This window comes from Oncorhynchus mykiss, chromosome 22, assembly GCF_013265735.2.
Source record: "Oncorhynchus mykiss isolate Arlee chromosome 22, USDA_OmykA_1.1, whole genome shotgun sequence".
Classification (NCBI taxonomy): domain Eukaryota; kingdom Metazoa; phylum Chordata; class Actinopteri; order Salmoniformes; family Salmonidae; genus Oncorhynchus; species Oncorhynchus mykiss.
Window position 1 is genome coordinate 8,120,644 of NC_048586.1, and position 18,145 is coordinate 8,138,788.

The 18,145-nt window shown below is 43.0% G+C and overlaps 1 protein-coding gene across 5 annotated transcripts in view; it reads right to left on the reverse strand.

Moving 5' to 3' along the window:
• The window catches only part of inpp4aa (inositol polyphosphate-4-phosphatase type I Aa), a 58,771-nt gene that overhangs the window by 19,899 nt on the left and 20,727 nt on the right, over window positions 1–18,145 (reverse strand). For 4 of the 5 annotated variants that reach the window (XM_036958614.1, XM_036958613.1, XM_036958615.1 and 1 more), the window contains exons 2-8: window positions 13,125–13,429; window positions 12,941–12,985; window positions 3,505–3,623; window positions 2,896–3,012; window positions 2,701–2,780; window positions 2,450–2,558; window positions 1,982–2,072 (exon numbers count right to left, since the gene is read on the reverse strand). In XM_036958614.1, coding sequence (XP_036814509.1) covers window positions 1,982–2,072; window positions 2,450–2,558; window positions 2,701–2,780; window positions 2,896–3,012; window positions 3,505–3,623; window positions 12,941–12,985; window positions 13,125–13,230 — 667 coding nt within the window. In that variant the 5' untranslated portion in view covers window positions 13,231–13,429. Of the gene's footprint in view, window positions 1–1,981; window positions 2,073–2,449; window positions 2,559–2,700; window positions 2,781–2,895; window positions 3,013–3,504; window positions 3,624–12,940; window positions 12,986–13,124; window positions 13,430–16,558; window positions 16,938–18,145 lie in introns of those variants that run through there. The other variant, XM_036958612.1, reaches the window with a different exon arrangement.

Below are 18,145 nucleotides of genomic sequence, written 5' to 3' on the forward strand. Positions count from 1 at the left end.
GTGAGTGTAAATGTGCGTGTGTGTGAGTGTAATGTGTGTGTGTGTGAGTGTAATGTATGTGTGTGTGAGTGTAATGTGTGTGTGTGTGTGTAATGTGTGTGTGTGTGTGAGTGTAAATGTGTGTGTGTGTGAGTGTAATGTGTGTGTGTGTGAGTGTAATGTATGTGTGTGTGAGTGTAATGTGTGTGTGTGTGTAATGTGTGTGTGTGTGTGAGTGTAAATGTGCGTGTGTGTGAGTGTAATGTGTGTGTGTGTGAGTGTAATGTATGTGTGTGTGAGTGTAATGTGTGTGTGTGTGTAATGTGTGTGTGTGTGAGTGTAAATGTGTGTGTGTGTGAGTGTAATGTGTGTGTGTGTGAGTGTAATGTATGTGTGTGTGAGTGTAATGTGTGTGTGTGTGTAATGTGTGTGTGTGTGTGAGTGTAAATGTGTGTGTGTGTGAGTGTAATGTGTGTGTGTGTGTGAGTGTAATGTGTGTGTGTGTGAGTGTAATGTGTGTGTGTGTGAGTGTAATGTGTATGTACAGTGTCGTGAAAAAGTATTTGCCCCTTTCAAATTTTTTCTATTTTTGCATATTTAGGATACTGAATGTTATCAGATCTTCAACCGAAACCTAATATTAGATAAAGGGAACCTGAATGAAAAAATACACAACAATTACATACTTATTTAATTTACTTCATTAACAAAGTTATACAACATCCAATGCCCCTGTGTGAAAAAGTAATTGCCCCCTGCCAGTGATGTACTGGACCCTCCGAAGAGCTTTGAGATCAACGGCTGTGCATTTGCCATACCAAGCGGTGATGCAGCCAGTCAAGATGCTCTTGATGGTGCAGCTGTAGGACTTTTTAAGGATCTGCGGGCTCATGCCCAATCTTTTCAGCCTCCTGAGGGGGAAGAGGTGCTGCCGTGCCCGCTTCACGGCTGTGGGGGGTGTATGTGGACCATGTTAAGTCCTTAGTGATGTGGACGCCAAGGAAAGCTCTCGACCCACTCCACAACAGCCCGTTGATGTGGATGGCGGCGTGCTCTCCCCTCTTTCTCCTATAGTCCACGATCAGTTCCTTGGTCTTACTGACGTTGAGGGAGAGGTTGTTGTCCTGGCACCACACTGCTAAGTCTCTGACCTCCTCCCTGTAGGCTGACTCATCGTTGTCGGTGATCAGGCCTACCACCGCCATATCAGCAGCAAACTTGATGATGGTGTTGTAGTCAGGCGTGGCCACGCAGTCGTGGGTGAACAGGGAGTACAGGAGGGGACTGAGCACACACACCTGTGTTGAAGGCTGGGCCCGTGGTCAGGAAGTCCAGGATCTAGTTGCAGTCCCTAGTTTTGTGATGAGCTTGGAGGGGATTATGGTGTTGAAAGTGTTGTTATGGTGTTGAAAGTTATTTCCCCTCTTGTCCAGGTGGGAGAGGGCAGTGTGAAGTACAATAGAGATTGCATCATCTGTGGATCTGTTGGGGCGGTATGCAAATTGGAGTGGGTCTACAGTAAGGTTTCTGGGATGATGGTGTTGATGTGTATCATGACCAGCCTTTCAAAGCACTTCATAATTACAGATGTGAGTACTGAAGGGCGATAGTCATTTAGACAGGTTATCTTGGAGCTCTTGGGAACAGGGACAATGGTGATCAGTTTAAAACATGTTGGAATTATAGACTGGCATGAGGATAGATTGAACATGTCTGTGAAAATGTCTCTGGCTCGAAACTCATTCCCCGATTTGAAAATTGCATTTTTTTAATGACATTTTTTACTTTTAATCCTACCCTGTGATGTCACAGAGAAGCATTTTTTAGGACCTTTGTTTTCTTTTTAACCACATATTATAGAAATGTGCTGTTTTCACATACACTGTTTTGGTGCTGGAGATAATTAATATGAGGTTGAAAAGTGGCGGAATTGCCCTTTCAGACCAACACACACTTGCCAATAGAGAAACACACGCTGACACACACTGGAACACACACTCACCAGCCTTCAGCAGTGTGTCTTTGCACAGAGACGCAGACTTGGCCCTGATGTTCACGGACTCAGTCAGGCTATCATCCACTGGAAGAACCATCTGAGAAACACAAAAGGAACAGACATCTTCATTGTGTGATTCATCCTGGATGCCCTTCACTTGAACAGTAACCTGAACCGACTGGCTGAATTTCTACCATGTGGATTTAATCCTTCTCCTTGTCCTTCTTGGCCACTGACCAAACAAGTGAAAGCAGTTTGGTTGTCCCTAGCTTGCCTCGGGCAGTGATCTGAACACAGACAGGTAAGCCAGGAAAGGGGGAAAAGTGCCAAAAATAATCCTACAAACATTTAACAAAGTAGGTCTACAGTACATACTCTGTGGTCCATCTTCAAACAAATCAGATAATATGGATATTACTAAGTTTTGACCTTACGGTCTTCCTTCCTCAGTAAGATCCAGACCAGGCCACTCACCCTGCCATTGATGGTGTCCTGCCGGGCGACAGGGGCTCTCTGCTCCCTCCTCTCCTCTATCTGCCAGGCGATGATGGTGATGTTGCCCATGCGCTCGTTCTCCGCTGACCTGGGGACAGACAGTAATAGGTGTCTCTACAGTACTTAGGCTCTTATGCCCATACCCGGCCCTACTATTTAACAATAGCTGAGGATGTATGTGGAGGTTGTGTGAGTGTGTGTGTATATGTGTGTATGTGTGTGTGTGTTACCTGAGGGTTAGGTGGAGTCTGTGGTGTTTGTCCTGCAGCAGCTCCTTCACAGGGAACATGGCTGACCCCAGCAGGTACATCTGGGAGTGGAGTGTTTGATTAGTTTGGGGTTGAAGAGTTAGGAAGGTTGTGAGGTTTTGGGCAGTTGACTCTAGTGGGGGAGTTGGAGTAGTTTTTGAGGGTGAAATGTCGTACCGTGCCCTGGGAGCGGTCCTTGACGTCGTACACAGATAGCTTAACCTGGGTCTGCTGAGTGATCAGAGAGTCCTGGAAGAATGCTATACTGCTCAGATAGATAGGATTACTAGTACCCTAGAGAGAGAGAGAGAGCGAGAGAGAGAGAGAGTTGCAAGACCACTCCTTCACTAAAACATCCTTATCAGTAAAAAAAAATATTGTACTTTCAATGACTGTGATATGTGGTTGTTTATCCACCTTAGTTGAATTCACTGACTGTAAGTCGCTCTGGATAAGAGAGTCTGCTAAATGACCAAAATGTCAATGTAAAAATTAACAATTGCAAAGCACACTGGGAATTATTATTGGCCTTTTTTGGGGGGGCAGAGCTCATTACAATAATATCCAGCATGCTTTACAAGTGTTCATTTTACATTTACATTTAGGTCATTTAGCCTGCACTCTTATCACACCCTAGTGCCATCAGCCTTCTGATACCAATGCATGGTTAAAGGGGGCCACACAATTGTGAACCACTATAAAGAATGGTATAGAAAAGTTACACAATACATTAGAATGTAGTTCAGAAGTAATTCAATTACTGCCCGTCTCTGGGTGTGGTTCTACCTCTATGATCTCTGTCTGAGCATGTTTGGTCCAGAAGGCCTGGGGAGGAGTGGTACAGCTGACCGCCACAAAGCTGGTCGGTTTACGGTCCAATGCTGGGGTGATCAGCTCACTGCACGCTGGGGGTACAACAGGGAAGTGAACATTAAAGGAAAAATCTGTCATCTCAATCCTGGCCATAAAATAGGGATGGGGCTGGGGAAATGTAATTTGTTACCTTTCTCAAATTCATAGTCAGAGTAATACAAGTACGTTTTTCGTGTTATGATAAGTAAGACTGTTGTAATAAACTACTAAGGCATTTCTAAGCTTTATTCTTCAAGAATCAATGGGAACTGTTTAGGGTTTCCATTTGACCGGCAACATTTTAATTGACCGGACATTTAAAACATTTACCGGATCCATATGCATTGGGTGCGGAACCTGATTAGGGCGTCCTCCCACAGTGCTCAGAATGACATAAATCAAATTTAGAATATGGTAATTCATATTAACAGAACATGCAAGTAGAGGATGCAAACAATGTGCGGCCCTTCTTACCGAATTCTTATGTGCACTTTGAAAATGTTAGACTAAAATCAAATCAAATCAAACTTTATTTGTCACATGCGCCGAATACAACAAGTGTAGACTTTACCATGAAATGCTTTACTTACAAGCCCTTAACCAACAGTGCAGTTCAAGAAGAGTTAAGAAAATATTTCCCAAATAGACTAAAATAAAAAAATAATAATAAAAAGTAACAAAAATTAATAACAATCATGAGGCTATATATAGTGGGTACCAGTACCGAGTCAGTGTGCGGGGTACAGGTTAGTAATTTGTACATGTAGGTAGGGGTGACGTGACTTTGTATAGATAATAAACAGTCAGTAGCAGCAGTGTAAAAAGGGAGGGGGGGTCAATGTAAATAGTCCGGTGGTTAGTCCGGTAATTGTTCAGCAGTCTTATGGCTTGGGGGTAGAAGCTGTTGAGGAGCCTTTTGGGCCTAGACTTGGCGTTCCGGTACCGCTTGCCGTGCGGTAGCAGAGAAAACAGTCTAAAACTTGGGTGACTGGAGTCTCTGACAAATTGATGGGCTTTCCTCTGACACCACCTATTATTTTGGTCCTGGATGGCAGTAAACTTGGCCCCAGTGATGTACTGGGCCGTACGCACTACCCTCTGAAGTGCCTTATGGTCAGATACCGAGCAGTTGCCATACCAGGCGGTGATGCAACCGGTCAGGATGCTCTCGATGGTGCAGCTGTAGAACCTTTTGAGGACCTGGGGACCAATGCCAAATCTATTCAGTCTCCTGAGGGGGAAAAGGTTTTGTTGTGCCCTCTTCACAACTGATTGGTATGTTTGGACCATGATAGTTCATTGGTGATGAACCACAGTCCACAATCAGCTCCTTTGTCTTGATCACATTAAAATACACCTCTGCTGTCTTCAACCAGGATCTCAGCGATCACTGCCTCATTGCCTGCGTGCGTAATGGGTCCGCGGTCAAATGACCATCCCTCATCAATATCACGCTCCCTACAACATTTCAACGAGCAAGCCTTTCTAATCGACCTGGCCCGGGTATCCTGGAAGGATATTGACCTCATCCCATCAGTAGAGGATGCCTGGCTAAAAATGATTTCCTCGCCATCTTAAATAAGCATGCCCCGTTCAACAAATGTAGAACTAAGAACAGATATAGCCCTTGGTTCACCCCAGACTTGACTGCCCTTGACCAGCACAAAAACATCCTGTGACGTTCTGCATTACCATCGAATAGCCCCCGCGATATGCAACCAATGTAGTCAGGAACCAATGTCAGGAACCAATGTACTTAGTCAGTTAGGAAAGCTAAGGCTAGCTTTTTCAAACAGAAATGTTCATCCTGTAGCACTAATTCCAGAAAGATTTGGGGCACTGTAAAGTCCATGGAGAAAAGAGCACCTCCTCCGAGCTGCCCACTGCACTGAGGCTAGGAAACACTGTCACCACCGATAAATCTACGATAATTGATCATTTCAATAAGCATTTTTCTACGGCTGGCCAGGCTACCCCGACCCTGTCCTACAGCTCAGCACCCACTGAAGCAACTTGCTCCCCCACTTCTCCTTCACCCAAATCCAGACAGCTGATGTTCTGAAAGAGCTGCAAAATCTAGATCCCTACAAATCAGCTGGGCTAGACAGTCTAGACCCTCTCTTTCTAAAATTATCAGCCTAAATTATTGCAACCCCTATTACTAGCCTGTTCAACCTCTCTTCTGTATGGTCTGAGATCCCCAAAGATTGGAAAGCTGCTGCGGTCATCCCCCTCTTCAAAGGGGGAGACACTCTAGAACCAAACTGTTATAGACCTACAGTATATCCATCCCGCCCTGCCTTTCTAAAATCTTCGAAAGCCAAGTTAACAAACAGATCACCGACCATTTCGAATCCCACCGTACCTTCTCCACTATGCAATCTGGTTTCCGAGCTGGCCACGCTCACGGTCCTAAACGATATGATAACTGCCATCGATAAAAGACAGTACTGTGCAGCCGTCTTCATTGACCTGGCCAAGGCTTTTGACTCTGGAAATCACTGCATTCTTATTGGCAGACTCAATAGCCTTGGTTTCTCAAATGACTGCCTCGCCTGGTTCACCAACTACTTCTCAGATACAGTTCAGTGTGTCAAATCGGAGGGCCTGTTGTACGAACCTCTGGCATTTACTATGGGGGTGCCACAGGGTTCAATTCTCGGGCCGACTCTTTCTCTGATTACATCAATGATGTTGCTCTTGCTGCTTGTGATTCTCTGATCCACCTCTACGCAGACGACACCATTCTGTATACCTCTGGCCCTTCTTTGGACATTGTGTTAACAAACCTCCAAACAAACCTCAATGCCATACAACACTCCTTCCGTGGCCTCCAACTGCTCTTAAATGCTAGTAAAACTAAATACATGCCCTTCACTACTCTGGATGGTTCTGACTTAGAATATGTGGACAACTACAAATACCTAGGTGTCTGGTTAGACTGTAAACTCTCCTTCCAGACTCACATTAAGCATCTCCAATCCAAAATTAAATCTAGAATCGCAAAATTTTGCAACAAAGCCTCCTTCACTCATGCTGCCAAACATACCCACGTAAAACAAACTATTCTACCAATCATTGACTTCGGCGATGTAATTTACAAAATAGCCTCCAACACTCTACTCACCAAATTGGATGTAGTCTATCACAGTGCCATCCGTTTTGTCACCAAAGTCCCATATACTACCCACCACAGCGACCTGTATGCTCTCGTTGGCTGGCCCTCACTACACATTCGTCGCCAAACCCACTGGCTCCAGGTCATCTATAGGTCTTTGCTAGGTCTTTGCTAGGTAAAGCCCTGCCTTATCTCAGCTCAGTCACCATAGCAACCCCCACCCGTAGCACGCGCTCCAGCAGGTATATTTCACGTGTCATCCCCAAAGCCAACACTTCCTTTGGCCGCCTTTCCTTTCAGTACTCTGCTGCCAAGGACAGGAACGAATTGCAAAAATCACTTAAATCACTTATAGCATAAGCATAAGCTGTCAGAGCAGCTTACCGATCACTGAACACAATGTGTCGGAGGAAACACCTGGCAACCTTGGTTAGCGCGCACTGCGCCCAGCCCGCCACAGGAGTCACTGGTGCGCGATGAGACAAGGATATATATCCCTACCGTCCAAACCCTCCCTAACCCGGACGACACTAGGGCAATTGTGCGTCACCCCACGGACCTCCCGGTCGCGGCCGGTTACGACAGAGCCTGGGCGCGAACCCAGGGTCTCTGGTGGCACAGCTGGTGGTGCAGTAGAGCGCCCTTAACCACTACACCACCCGGGATGCCCTGGAGGGAGAGGTTGGTCAATGAACAGCATTCTCACATATGTGTTCCTTTTGTCCAGGTGGGAAAGGGCAGTGCGGAGTGCGATTGAGATTGCATCATCTGTGGATCTGTTGGGGCGGTACGCGAATTGGAGTGGGTCTAGGGTGTCCGGGAGGATGCTGTTGATATGAGCCATGACCAGCCTTCATAGCTACCGACGTGAGTGCTACGGTGTGGTAATCATTTAGGCAGGTTACCTTCGCTTCCTTGGGCACAGGGACTATGGTGGTCTGCTTGAAACATGTAGGTATTACAGACTCGGTCAGGGAGAGGATGATAATGTCAGTGAAGAGTCTTGACAGCTGGTACGCACATGCTTTGAGTACACGTCCTGGTAATCTGTCTGGCCCAGCGGCTTGTGAATGTTGACCTGTTTAAAGGTTTTGTTCACATCGGCTACCGAGAGCATTATCACACAGTCATCCAGAACAGCTGGAGCTCTCGTGCATGCTTCAGTGTTGATTGCCTCGACGTGAGCATAAAAGGCATTTAGCTCATCTGGTAGGCTTGCGACACTGGGCAGCTCGCATCTGCGGTTTCCTTTGTAGTCCGTAATAGATCTCAAGCCCTGCCACATCCGACGAGCGTCAGAGACGGTGTAGTATCAATAAATCAATCCTGTATTGACACTTTGCTTGTTTGATGGTTCGTCTGAGGGCATAGCGGGATTTCTTATAAACGTCCGGATTAGTCTCCCGCTCCTTAAAAGCGGCAGCTCTATCCTTTAGCTCAGTGCGAATGTTGCCTGTAATCCATGGTTTCTGGTTGGGACATATACATATGGTCACTGTGGGGACGACATCGCCAATGTACTTATTGATGAAGCCGATGACTGAGGTGGTGTACTCCTCAATGGCATTGGATGAATCACGGAACATATTCCAGTCTGTGCTAGCAAAACAGTCCTGTAGTGTAGCATCCGTGTCATCTGACCACTTCCGTATTGAGCGAATTCTTGGTACTTCCTGCTTTAGTTTTTGCTGGTAAGCATGAATCAGGAGGATATAATTATGGTCAAATTTGCCAAATGGAGGGTGGGGGAAGAGCTTTGTATGCATCTCTGTTTGTAGAGTAGGATTTTTTTCCTCTGGTTGCACATGTGACATGCTGGTAAAAAATTGGTAAAACTGATTTAAGTTTGCCTGCATTAAAGTCCCCGGCCACTAGTAGCACTGCTTCTGGGTGAGCATTTTCTTCTTGGCTTATGGCCTTATAGAGTTGGTTGAGAGCAGTCTTAGCTTCGTTCGGTGGTGGTAAATAGACTGCTACGAATAATATAGATGATACTCTCTTGGTAGATAGTGTGGTCTACAGCTTATCATAAGGTACTTTACCTCAGGCGAGCAATACCTCGAGACTTCTTTAATATTATACATCGCGCACCAGCTGTTATTGACAAATAGACACACACCCCCACACCTAGTCTTATCAGACGTAGCTTCTCTGTTCTGCCAGTGCATGGAAAATCCCACCAGCTCTATATTATCCGTATCGTCGTTTAGCCACGTCTCAGTGAAACATAAGATGTTACAGTTTTTAATGTCCCGTTGGTAGGACAATCTTAATCGTACATCATTCATTTTATTTTCCAGTGATTGCACGTTAGCAAGAAGAACAAATGGCAGTGGAAGTTTACTCGCTCTCCTACAGATTCTCAGAAGGCTGCCCGATCTGAGGCTCCTTTTCCTGCGTCATTTCTTCAAGCAAATGACGGGGATCTGGGTTTGCTTTCTGATGTCCAGAAGTTATTTTCAGTCATAAGAGACAGTAGCAACAACATTATGTACAAAATAAGTTGAAAAAATAAGTTACACAAAACTCAAAAAACAAACAAAATAGCACAATTGGTTGGGAGAATGTAAAGCCTCAGCCATGTTCTTCGGCGCCACACTTACTTTTCAACAACACGTGTGACGATCAGCAAAATCACTAGCCTTTGTCAATCTACTATAGTAGAAACGTTTAGGCTACTTATTCTATTGATCAGCTTGTCGAGAAATATATTGTTTATTCCAAACTCTGGGACAGATCCAAAATTCATACAACCAGTTGGCCTTGCAAAAGTCTGATGTAACAGATGAGAACGTTTAGCTTAAAATGTTGATAAACTATTATTTTTTCACAATATAAGCACAGCAATGCGCACAAGACAGTAGGCTACGTGCGGGTGTTCGTTCCATAATGCAATTAGCAGCCAAACACTGTTGTCAAAAGGCCACTGCACATTCGAGAGGTTTCGTGTGACAGAGCTGAAAATATCAGTTACGAATTTAGAAAGAGAGATCTAAATGCCTACTTTGAAGAAAGTTAAGACGTGCCTCGTAATATGTATTAAAACATTCAGGCCTCTTTCCTCTTTCCTACCTGAAGATCACTGACATCACGATTTGACCTTGTATTTTTCAGACTTTACAGTTGTCTTGAAAGCACCACAAGATGTTTCAGCAGCATTTCTTGCGCTGTCTGACAGCATGTGATAAATAAGATAGCCTACATAACAAATGTAACATTAATTATGAAGACAAGTGTTGTAGGAAAACCCTCAAACGGATCACTAATACCTTTGACCTTACACAGCTAGTTAAAGGGCCAACCAGGGTGACTTGTTGCTCTAAAACACAGATTGATTTGGTGTTCAGTAATAAACCAGAGAGAGTGACTAAATCATTCAATATGGTTACTGGGCTGTCTGATCATAATCTGACACTTATAGCCAGAAAGCTGTCTAAGAGCAGGTTTAACCTCTCTACTGTTAGAAAGCCGGATCAACTCAGAATACCTAAGAGTGAATTAAACTATTTTGAAAAAGCAATTAAGGGAATAAACTGGAATGATCTCTTGACCTATACAGACGTGGAAGCTGATAGTCAGGTTTTTCTATCCACAATCCAGACTAAAATAAATGGCTTCCTAAAGAAAATCAAATCCAAACCTGGCCAAAAGAGCACTCTTCCTTGGCTAAATGGAGAAATCTGGAAATTGATGAAAGAACGAGATTATGCTCTAAAAATAGCCCTAAAATCTAAATTAGAGCATGACAGACGTAGGTTTACCATGTTGAGAAATAAGGTGATGAAAGGAATCAGACAGGCCAAGGCAAACTTTTTTATTAACATAATTGGTGAAGCAAAGGGACATTCTAAATTAATATGGGAGAATCTAAAAAAGTTAACAGGGAAAGACCATAGTAACACTGCAAAAAGACTAGAAATCATGGTGAATAACAATCTAACACAGGATGCAGTTGAAATAGCAATAGCCTTTAATTCCTACTTTATTGACTCTGTCAGGGCACTGACACAGAACCCCTCCACTTGTTTCTTGGGCTCAGTGCTAGTGAATGACACTCAACCTGTCTTCATCATAAGGGAGGTTTCTGAGTCAAAGGTGAACAAGGTGATTAGCTCACTAAAGAACTCTAAAGCCAAAGATGTGTTTGGGATGGACTCTACCTTTCTTAAAAACTACAAAGAGTCACTCATTGGCCCCATTACTAAGGTCACCAACACATCTATTGGTCTCGGTGTGTTTCCAAGGGTATGGAAGTCGGCCATAATAACGGCCATCTTTAAATCAGGTGACCCTGCTGACGTGAGTAACTACAGGCCCATTAGTATACTACCTGTGGTGTCAAAGGTTGTTGAAAAGTGTGTAGCAGAACAACTGCCCACCTCAACAACAGCCCCTTCACATTACACTCCATGCAGTTTGGCTTCAGAGCGAAACACTCCACAGAAACGGCCAACTGCTTTCTTCTGGAAAATGTGAAGTCCAAGATGGACAAAGGGGGTGCTGTTGGGGCTGTGTTTCTGGACCTAAGGAAGGCTTTTGATACTGTTAACCATGAGATTCTCATCACAAAATTGTCCAAGTTCAACTTTTCCCCTGACGCCTTGAGATGGATGAAATCATACCTTGAAGGCAGAACTCAGTGTGTCAGAGTGAGCAATGAGCTGTCGCCCACTCGTAGCTATGATGTGGGCGTGCCCCAAGGGTCAATACTGGGGCCCCTCCTGTTCAGCCTGTACATTAATGATCTGCCTTCTGTCTGTACTGGGTCTAAAGTTCAAATGTATGCAGATGATACAGTGATATATGTGCATGCAAAGAGCAAACAACAAGCTGCACAAGAACTCACTACTGTAATGGTCCAGGTTACAAAGTGGCTCAGTGACTCGTGTTTGCATCTCAATGTGAAAAAAACTGTTTGCATGTTCTTCACAAAGAGGGCAACAGATGCTACTGAGCCAGATGTCTATGTGTCAGGGGAGAAGCTCCAGGTGGTATCCGATTTTAAGTACCTTGGCATCATACTTGATTCCAACCTCTCTTTTAAAAAGCATGTGAAAAAGGTAATTCAAATAACCAAATTCAACCTAGCTAATTTCCGATTTATACGAAATTGTTTGACTACAGAGGTAGCAAAACTGTACTTCAAATCTATGATACTCCCCCACTTAACATACTGCTTGACTAGTTGGGCCCAAGCTTGCTGTACAACATTAAAACCTATTCAGTCTGTCTACAAACAGGCTCTCAAAGTGCTTGATAGGAAGCCCAATAGCCATCATCATTGTCACATTCTTAGAAAGCATGAGCTCTTGAGTTGGGAAAATCTTGTGCAATACACCGACGCATGTCTTGTATTCAAGATCCTTAATGGCCTGGCTCTCCCTCCACTCAATATTTTTGTTAAACAGAAAACCCAGACATATGGCAGCAGATCCACAAGGTCTGCCATGAGAGGTGACTGTATAGTTCCCCTAAGGAAAAGCACCTTTAGTAAATCTGCATTCTCTGTGAGAGCTTCCCATGTCTGGAATACACTGCCATCAGACACACATAACTGCACCACATATCACACTTTCACAAAATGCTTGAAGACATGGCTAAAGGTCAATCAGATTTGTGAACATGGTCCCTAGCTGTGTATTGCCGCTTTCCATGTTGTCTGTTGTCTGTAGCTTGTGAGGTGTGGAAACACTTTGTTGCTTTTATGAATTTTGTCTTGCTGCTTTTTGTTTTATGTTGCTCTGTCTGTATGCTATGTCTTGCTTGTCCTCTGTTGCTATGTCTTGCTTGTTCTATGCTGCTATTGTCTATATTGTAATTGTTTTTAATAACCTGCCCAGGGACTGCGGTTGAAAATTAGCCGGCTGGCTAAAACCGGCACTTTTACTGAAACGTTGATTAATGTGCACTGTCCCTGTAAAAATAAAAAATAAACTAAAGAACTAACTAAAAAATATACTGTACACGTGCCAATTTAATTCCATTAAATCATGCAAATTGACCTATAGACCGATAAGCATGACAGGTCAAATGCATTTCTGTCGACTGGTATTTCCATCAATGAAGAGGCTAAAAAGCATAATTTCGTAATGGAACGCTGACAATTGACCACTGGCAATTTTATTTATGGACTTTTCAATATTTTTAACTGGACAAAAGCCGGCTATTAACCGCTAACAGAAACCCTGGTACTGTTATAAATATCAAAGACAATTGAACCAGAGTGAGAAGGACTTCAGCAACATCACTCACCCAGGCTGAACTCCAGCACTGGCTCATCTGGGTCCTGACTGTTACCTACAAGAACACAAGATATTATTATATATTTTTTACAACTACAGCGACAAACAAGGCAAGTTTATGCACATACTTATTTTCAGTGGGCAAACATACAGGAACACTGTTACTACGGTAACTATGGTAACATGGCCCTTACCTGCCAGAGTCATCCCCATTATCTCAGCCGAGAGGTCAAAGGTGTTAGCCCGGTACACGGACCATGGCCGGTGACGCGGGCTAGCCTTCCCCTTCCCCGACATCATGGCTGGGGGTTAAGGGTCAGGGGGTAAGGGAGGTTAGAGAACGGGATGTTGGGTAAAGAGTAGAGGGGTGGAGGGGGTTAAGAACAAATGCCACACGTCCTTCTCACACACACACACACACACTCTCTGCAGATCAGATCCCTGGAAGGATCCTTTCCTGTGTGATTATCTCTTCAGTCTCTGGACTCTTAGTGTGGAGCTGTAGGGAGAGAGAGAGAGAGAGAGAGAGAATTACAACAAAGGTATTAGCCACATCAACATAGAAAGTGAATAGATGGAGTGGACACACACTTCACCTGATCTTTATTTGACATCTACATTACCCTTCTCAGTTGAATTAAGCAGGTATTGTTATGCTGGTGATGCACATACACTGTAGCTAAGGAGTGTCATGAATAGAACAATGGCAATGAAACCCAGTTGCATCTCCTATGTGCAATTCTAGTCAATTCTACATCTACATATGTAAGGTCCATAATTGTTGACACTCTTGATAAAGATTAACAAAAAAGACAGTATAAAATAAGCTATGTTGCATGCTCCAAAATGGGTTTATTATATTATTTTATACTAACAAAATTGCTCAGAGAACAAGTAATTTAAAAAACATCTAGGGCTCCAGGACCAGTGGAAGCAAAATAGCCCATAACATAAAATATCCACAACCATATTTTACTGTAGGTATGAGGTACTTTTCTACATACAGTTGAAGTCGGAAATGTACATACACTTAGGTTGGAGTCATTAAAACTTGTTTTTCAACTACAACCACACATTTCTTGTTAATTAAAAGCTTCTTATGGCTGCAGGGGCAGTATTGAGTAGCTTGGATGAAAGGTGCCCAGAGGTGCCCAGAGTAAACTGCCTGCTCCTCAGTCCCAGTTGCTAATATATGCATATTATTATTAGTATTGGATAGAAAACACTCTGAAGTTTCTAAAACGGTTTGAATGATGTCTGTGAGTATAACAGAACTCATATGGCAGACAAAAACTTGAGAAGAAATCCAAACAGGAAGTGGGAAATCTGAGTTTAGTCGATTTTCAAAACAGCCCCTATTGAATACACAATGGGATATTTGTTATGTTGCACTAGATGTCAACCGTCTTTAGAAACTTGTTTGAGGATTCTACTGTGAAGTGGGACCGAATGAGAGAGGAATTAGTCAGAGGTCTGCCAGCAGTCACGAACTGGTCACACGCATTTCACATGAGAGGTATCTCCCGTTCCTTTGCTTTTCTGAAGACAAAGGAATTCTCCGGTTGGAATATTGTTGAAGTTTTATGTTAAAAACATCCTAAAGATTGATTCCATACATCGTTTGACAGGGAGGGACTGGTGCGCTTCACAGAATAGATGGCATCATGAGGGAGGGAAAATGATGTGGATATATTGAAGCAACATCTCAAGACACCAGTCTTAAAGCTTGGTCACAAATGGACAATGACCCCCAAGCATACTTCCAAAGATGTGGGAAAATGGCTTAAGGACAACAAAGTCAAGTTATTGCAGTGGCTCTCACAAAGCCCTGACCTCAATCCCATAGAAAATTTGTGGGCAGAACTGAAAAAGCATGTGCCAGCAAGGAGGCCTACAAACCTGACGCAGTTACACCAGCTCTGTCAGGAGGATTGGGCCAAAATTCACCCAACTTATTGTTGAAAGCTTGTGGAAGGCTACATGCACCGTTTGACCCAAGTTAAACAATTTAAAGGCAATGCTACCAAATACTAATTGAGTGCATGTAAACTTCTGACCCACTGGGAATGTGATGAAAGAAATAAAAGCTGAATTAAATCATGCTCTCTACTATTATTCTGACATTTAACATTCTTAAAATAAAGTGGTGATCCTAAATGACAAAAGACATAGCATTTTTACTAGGATTAAATGTCAGGAATTGTGAAAAACTGAGTTTAAATGTATTTGGCTAAGGTGTATGTAAACTTCCGACTTCAACTGTATGCTTCCGTTTTTCAACGCCAAACTCAACATAGGTGTGCGTGGCCAAAGAGCTCTATTTTCATGACATCTGACTATAGTGTTGGTTCCAATCCAAGTGCCAATGCCGTTTATCAAACTCCACACATACCAATGGTGGATTTAGCGTTGAAAAACGGAAGCATATGCAGAAAAATATCTAATCTTTGATGTTATGGGGCTATTTTGCTTCCACTGGTCCTGTAAACAGCATCATTTTAACTTTACTCAGTATGAGGACATTTTAGCCAAAAACCTGGTTGCCTCTGCCAGGAGGCTGACACTTGGCCGCAGGTGGATCTTTCAGCAAGACAATAACCCCACGCATTAATCAAAATCCACAAATAAATGCTTAATTGACTACAAAATGTAATTTTTCAATGGCATTTCAGTCACAGGACTTGAACCCCATTGAAAACCTGTGGTTTGAATTGAAGGGGAAACCATAAGAGCAGACAAAGGATATCAAGGATCTGGGAAGATTCTGTACGGAGGTAAAGTATAAGATCCCTCCCGTCGTGTTTTTCAATCTTTCAATTTTTCAATGTTTTTCAATGTTTTAGAAAAAGGCTCAGTGTCATTATCCTCAGAAGGTGACGGTGCTAGAGTATTGAAAACAGCGGTGCCAATCATTTTGACCCCTATCTTTTTTATTACTTGTTTAACACAATCTTGTTCTCTGAGCAATTGTATTAGTATAAAATAATATCATGTCCCAATTTTTGGAGCATACAATATAGCTCACTATTTCTATAATTTATTTATACAAATACTGAGTTATACGCTGAGTGTACAAAACATTAGGAACACCTGCTATTTCCATGACATAGACTGACCAGGTGAATCCAGGTGAAAGCTATGATCCCTTATTGACGTCACCTGTTAAATCCACTTCAATCAGTGTAGATGAAGGGGAGGAGAGGTTAAAGAAAGATTTTCAAGCCTTGAGACTTGGTTTGTGTATGTGTGCCATTCAGAGGGTAAATGGGCAAGACAAAATATTTAAGAGCATTTCAAAGGGGTATGGTAGTACTGTAGGTGCCAGGCGCACTGGTTTGAGTGTGTCAAGTGTCGCAACACTGCTGGGTTTTTCACGCCCAACAGTTTACCGTGTGTGTCAAGAATAGTCCACCACCCAAAGGACATCCACAGCCAACTTGACACAACTGTGGGAAGCACTGGAGTCAACACGGGACAGCATGCCTATGGAACGCTTTCGACATCTTGTAAAGTTCATGCCCGAGGAATTGAGGCTGTTCTGAGGACTATAAAAAGTATTTTTTGCTCATCTTTATCAAGGGTGCCAATAATTATGGACCTGACTGTACTTGCCTTTAAGTAGTCTTACATTTATACTTTAAAGTTGACTTTCCATTCCGGTCTCAGTTGGTGCTCCTCTATAATTCTTGATTCCTAACAACACATTGAAATATTCAACAGCTCGGAGACAGGGTTGACAACCAAGAAAACTTCCGCTTTCATGAACTGATGGGAGAGTTGAGTGTGATCCAGAAAACTCCAAACTCCAGAGCCTGGGGGGACAGCGAATGTGTGTGAAGTACTAGGAATCTTTGGATATTCCAAAAGGAAAGCATCTGACAACAGTGAGTGAAAGGTAGAAGATGAGGTACACCGTGATGGATAATCTGTGCACAGTGGCGACTGATTTCTATTCAAATCAAAGGGCTTTATTGGCATGGGAAACGTGTTAACATTAAAAAGCAAGTGGAATAAATAATAAACAAGTAATAAATAATCAGAAATGAATAGTAATCATTACTCACAAAAAATTGTAGATATTTCAAATGTTATTTTACGGCTATGTAAGATGTTGTAACAATGTGACAATTGTTGTAGTACAAAAGGGAAAATAAATAGACAGATACAGTGCCTTGCGAAAGTATTCGCCCCCCTTGAACTTTGCGACCTTTTGCCACATTTCAGGCTTCAAACATAAAGATATAAAACTGTATTTTTTTGTGAAGAATCAACATCAAGTGGGACACAATCATGAAGTGGAACGACATTTATTGGATATTTCAAACTTTTTTAACAAATCAAAAACTGAAAAATTGGGCGTGCAAGATTATTCAGCCCCTTTACTTTCAGTGCAGCAAACTCTCTCCAGAAGTTCAGTGAGGATCTCTGAATGATCCAATGTTGACCTAAATTACTAATGATGATAAATACAATCCACCTGTGTGTAATCAAGTCTCCGTATAAATGCACCTGCACTGTGATAGTCTCAGAGGTCCGTTAAAAGCGCAGAGAGCATCATGAAGAACAAGGAACACACCAGGCAGGTCCGAGATACTGTTGTGAAGAAGTTTAAAGCCGGATTTGGATACAAAAAGATTTCCCAAGCTTTAAACATCCCAAGGAGCACTGTGCAAGCGATAATATTGAAATGGAAGGAGTATCAGACCACTGCAAATCTACCAAGACCTGGCCGTCCCTCTAAACTTTCGGCTCATACAAGGAGAAGACTGATCAGAGATGCAGCCAAGAGGCCCATGATCACTCTGGATGAACTGCAGAGATCTACAGCTGAGGTGGGAGACTCTGTCCATAGGACAACAATCAGTCGTATATTGCACAAATCTGGCCTTTATGGAAGAGTGGCAAGAAGAAAGCCATTTCTTAAAGATATCCATAAAAAGTGTTGTTTAAAGTTTGCCACAAGCCACCTGGGAGACACACCAAACATGTGGAAGAAGGGGCTCTGGTCAGATGAAACCAAAATTGAACTTTTTGGCAACAATGCAAAACGTTATGTTTGGCGTAAAAGCTCATCACAGCTCATCACACCATCCCCACTGTCAAATATGGTGGTGGCAGCATCATGGTTTGGGCCTGCTTTTCTTCAGCAAGGACAGGGAAGATGGTTAAAATTGATGGGAAGATGGATGGAGCCAAATACAGGACCATTCTGGAA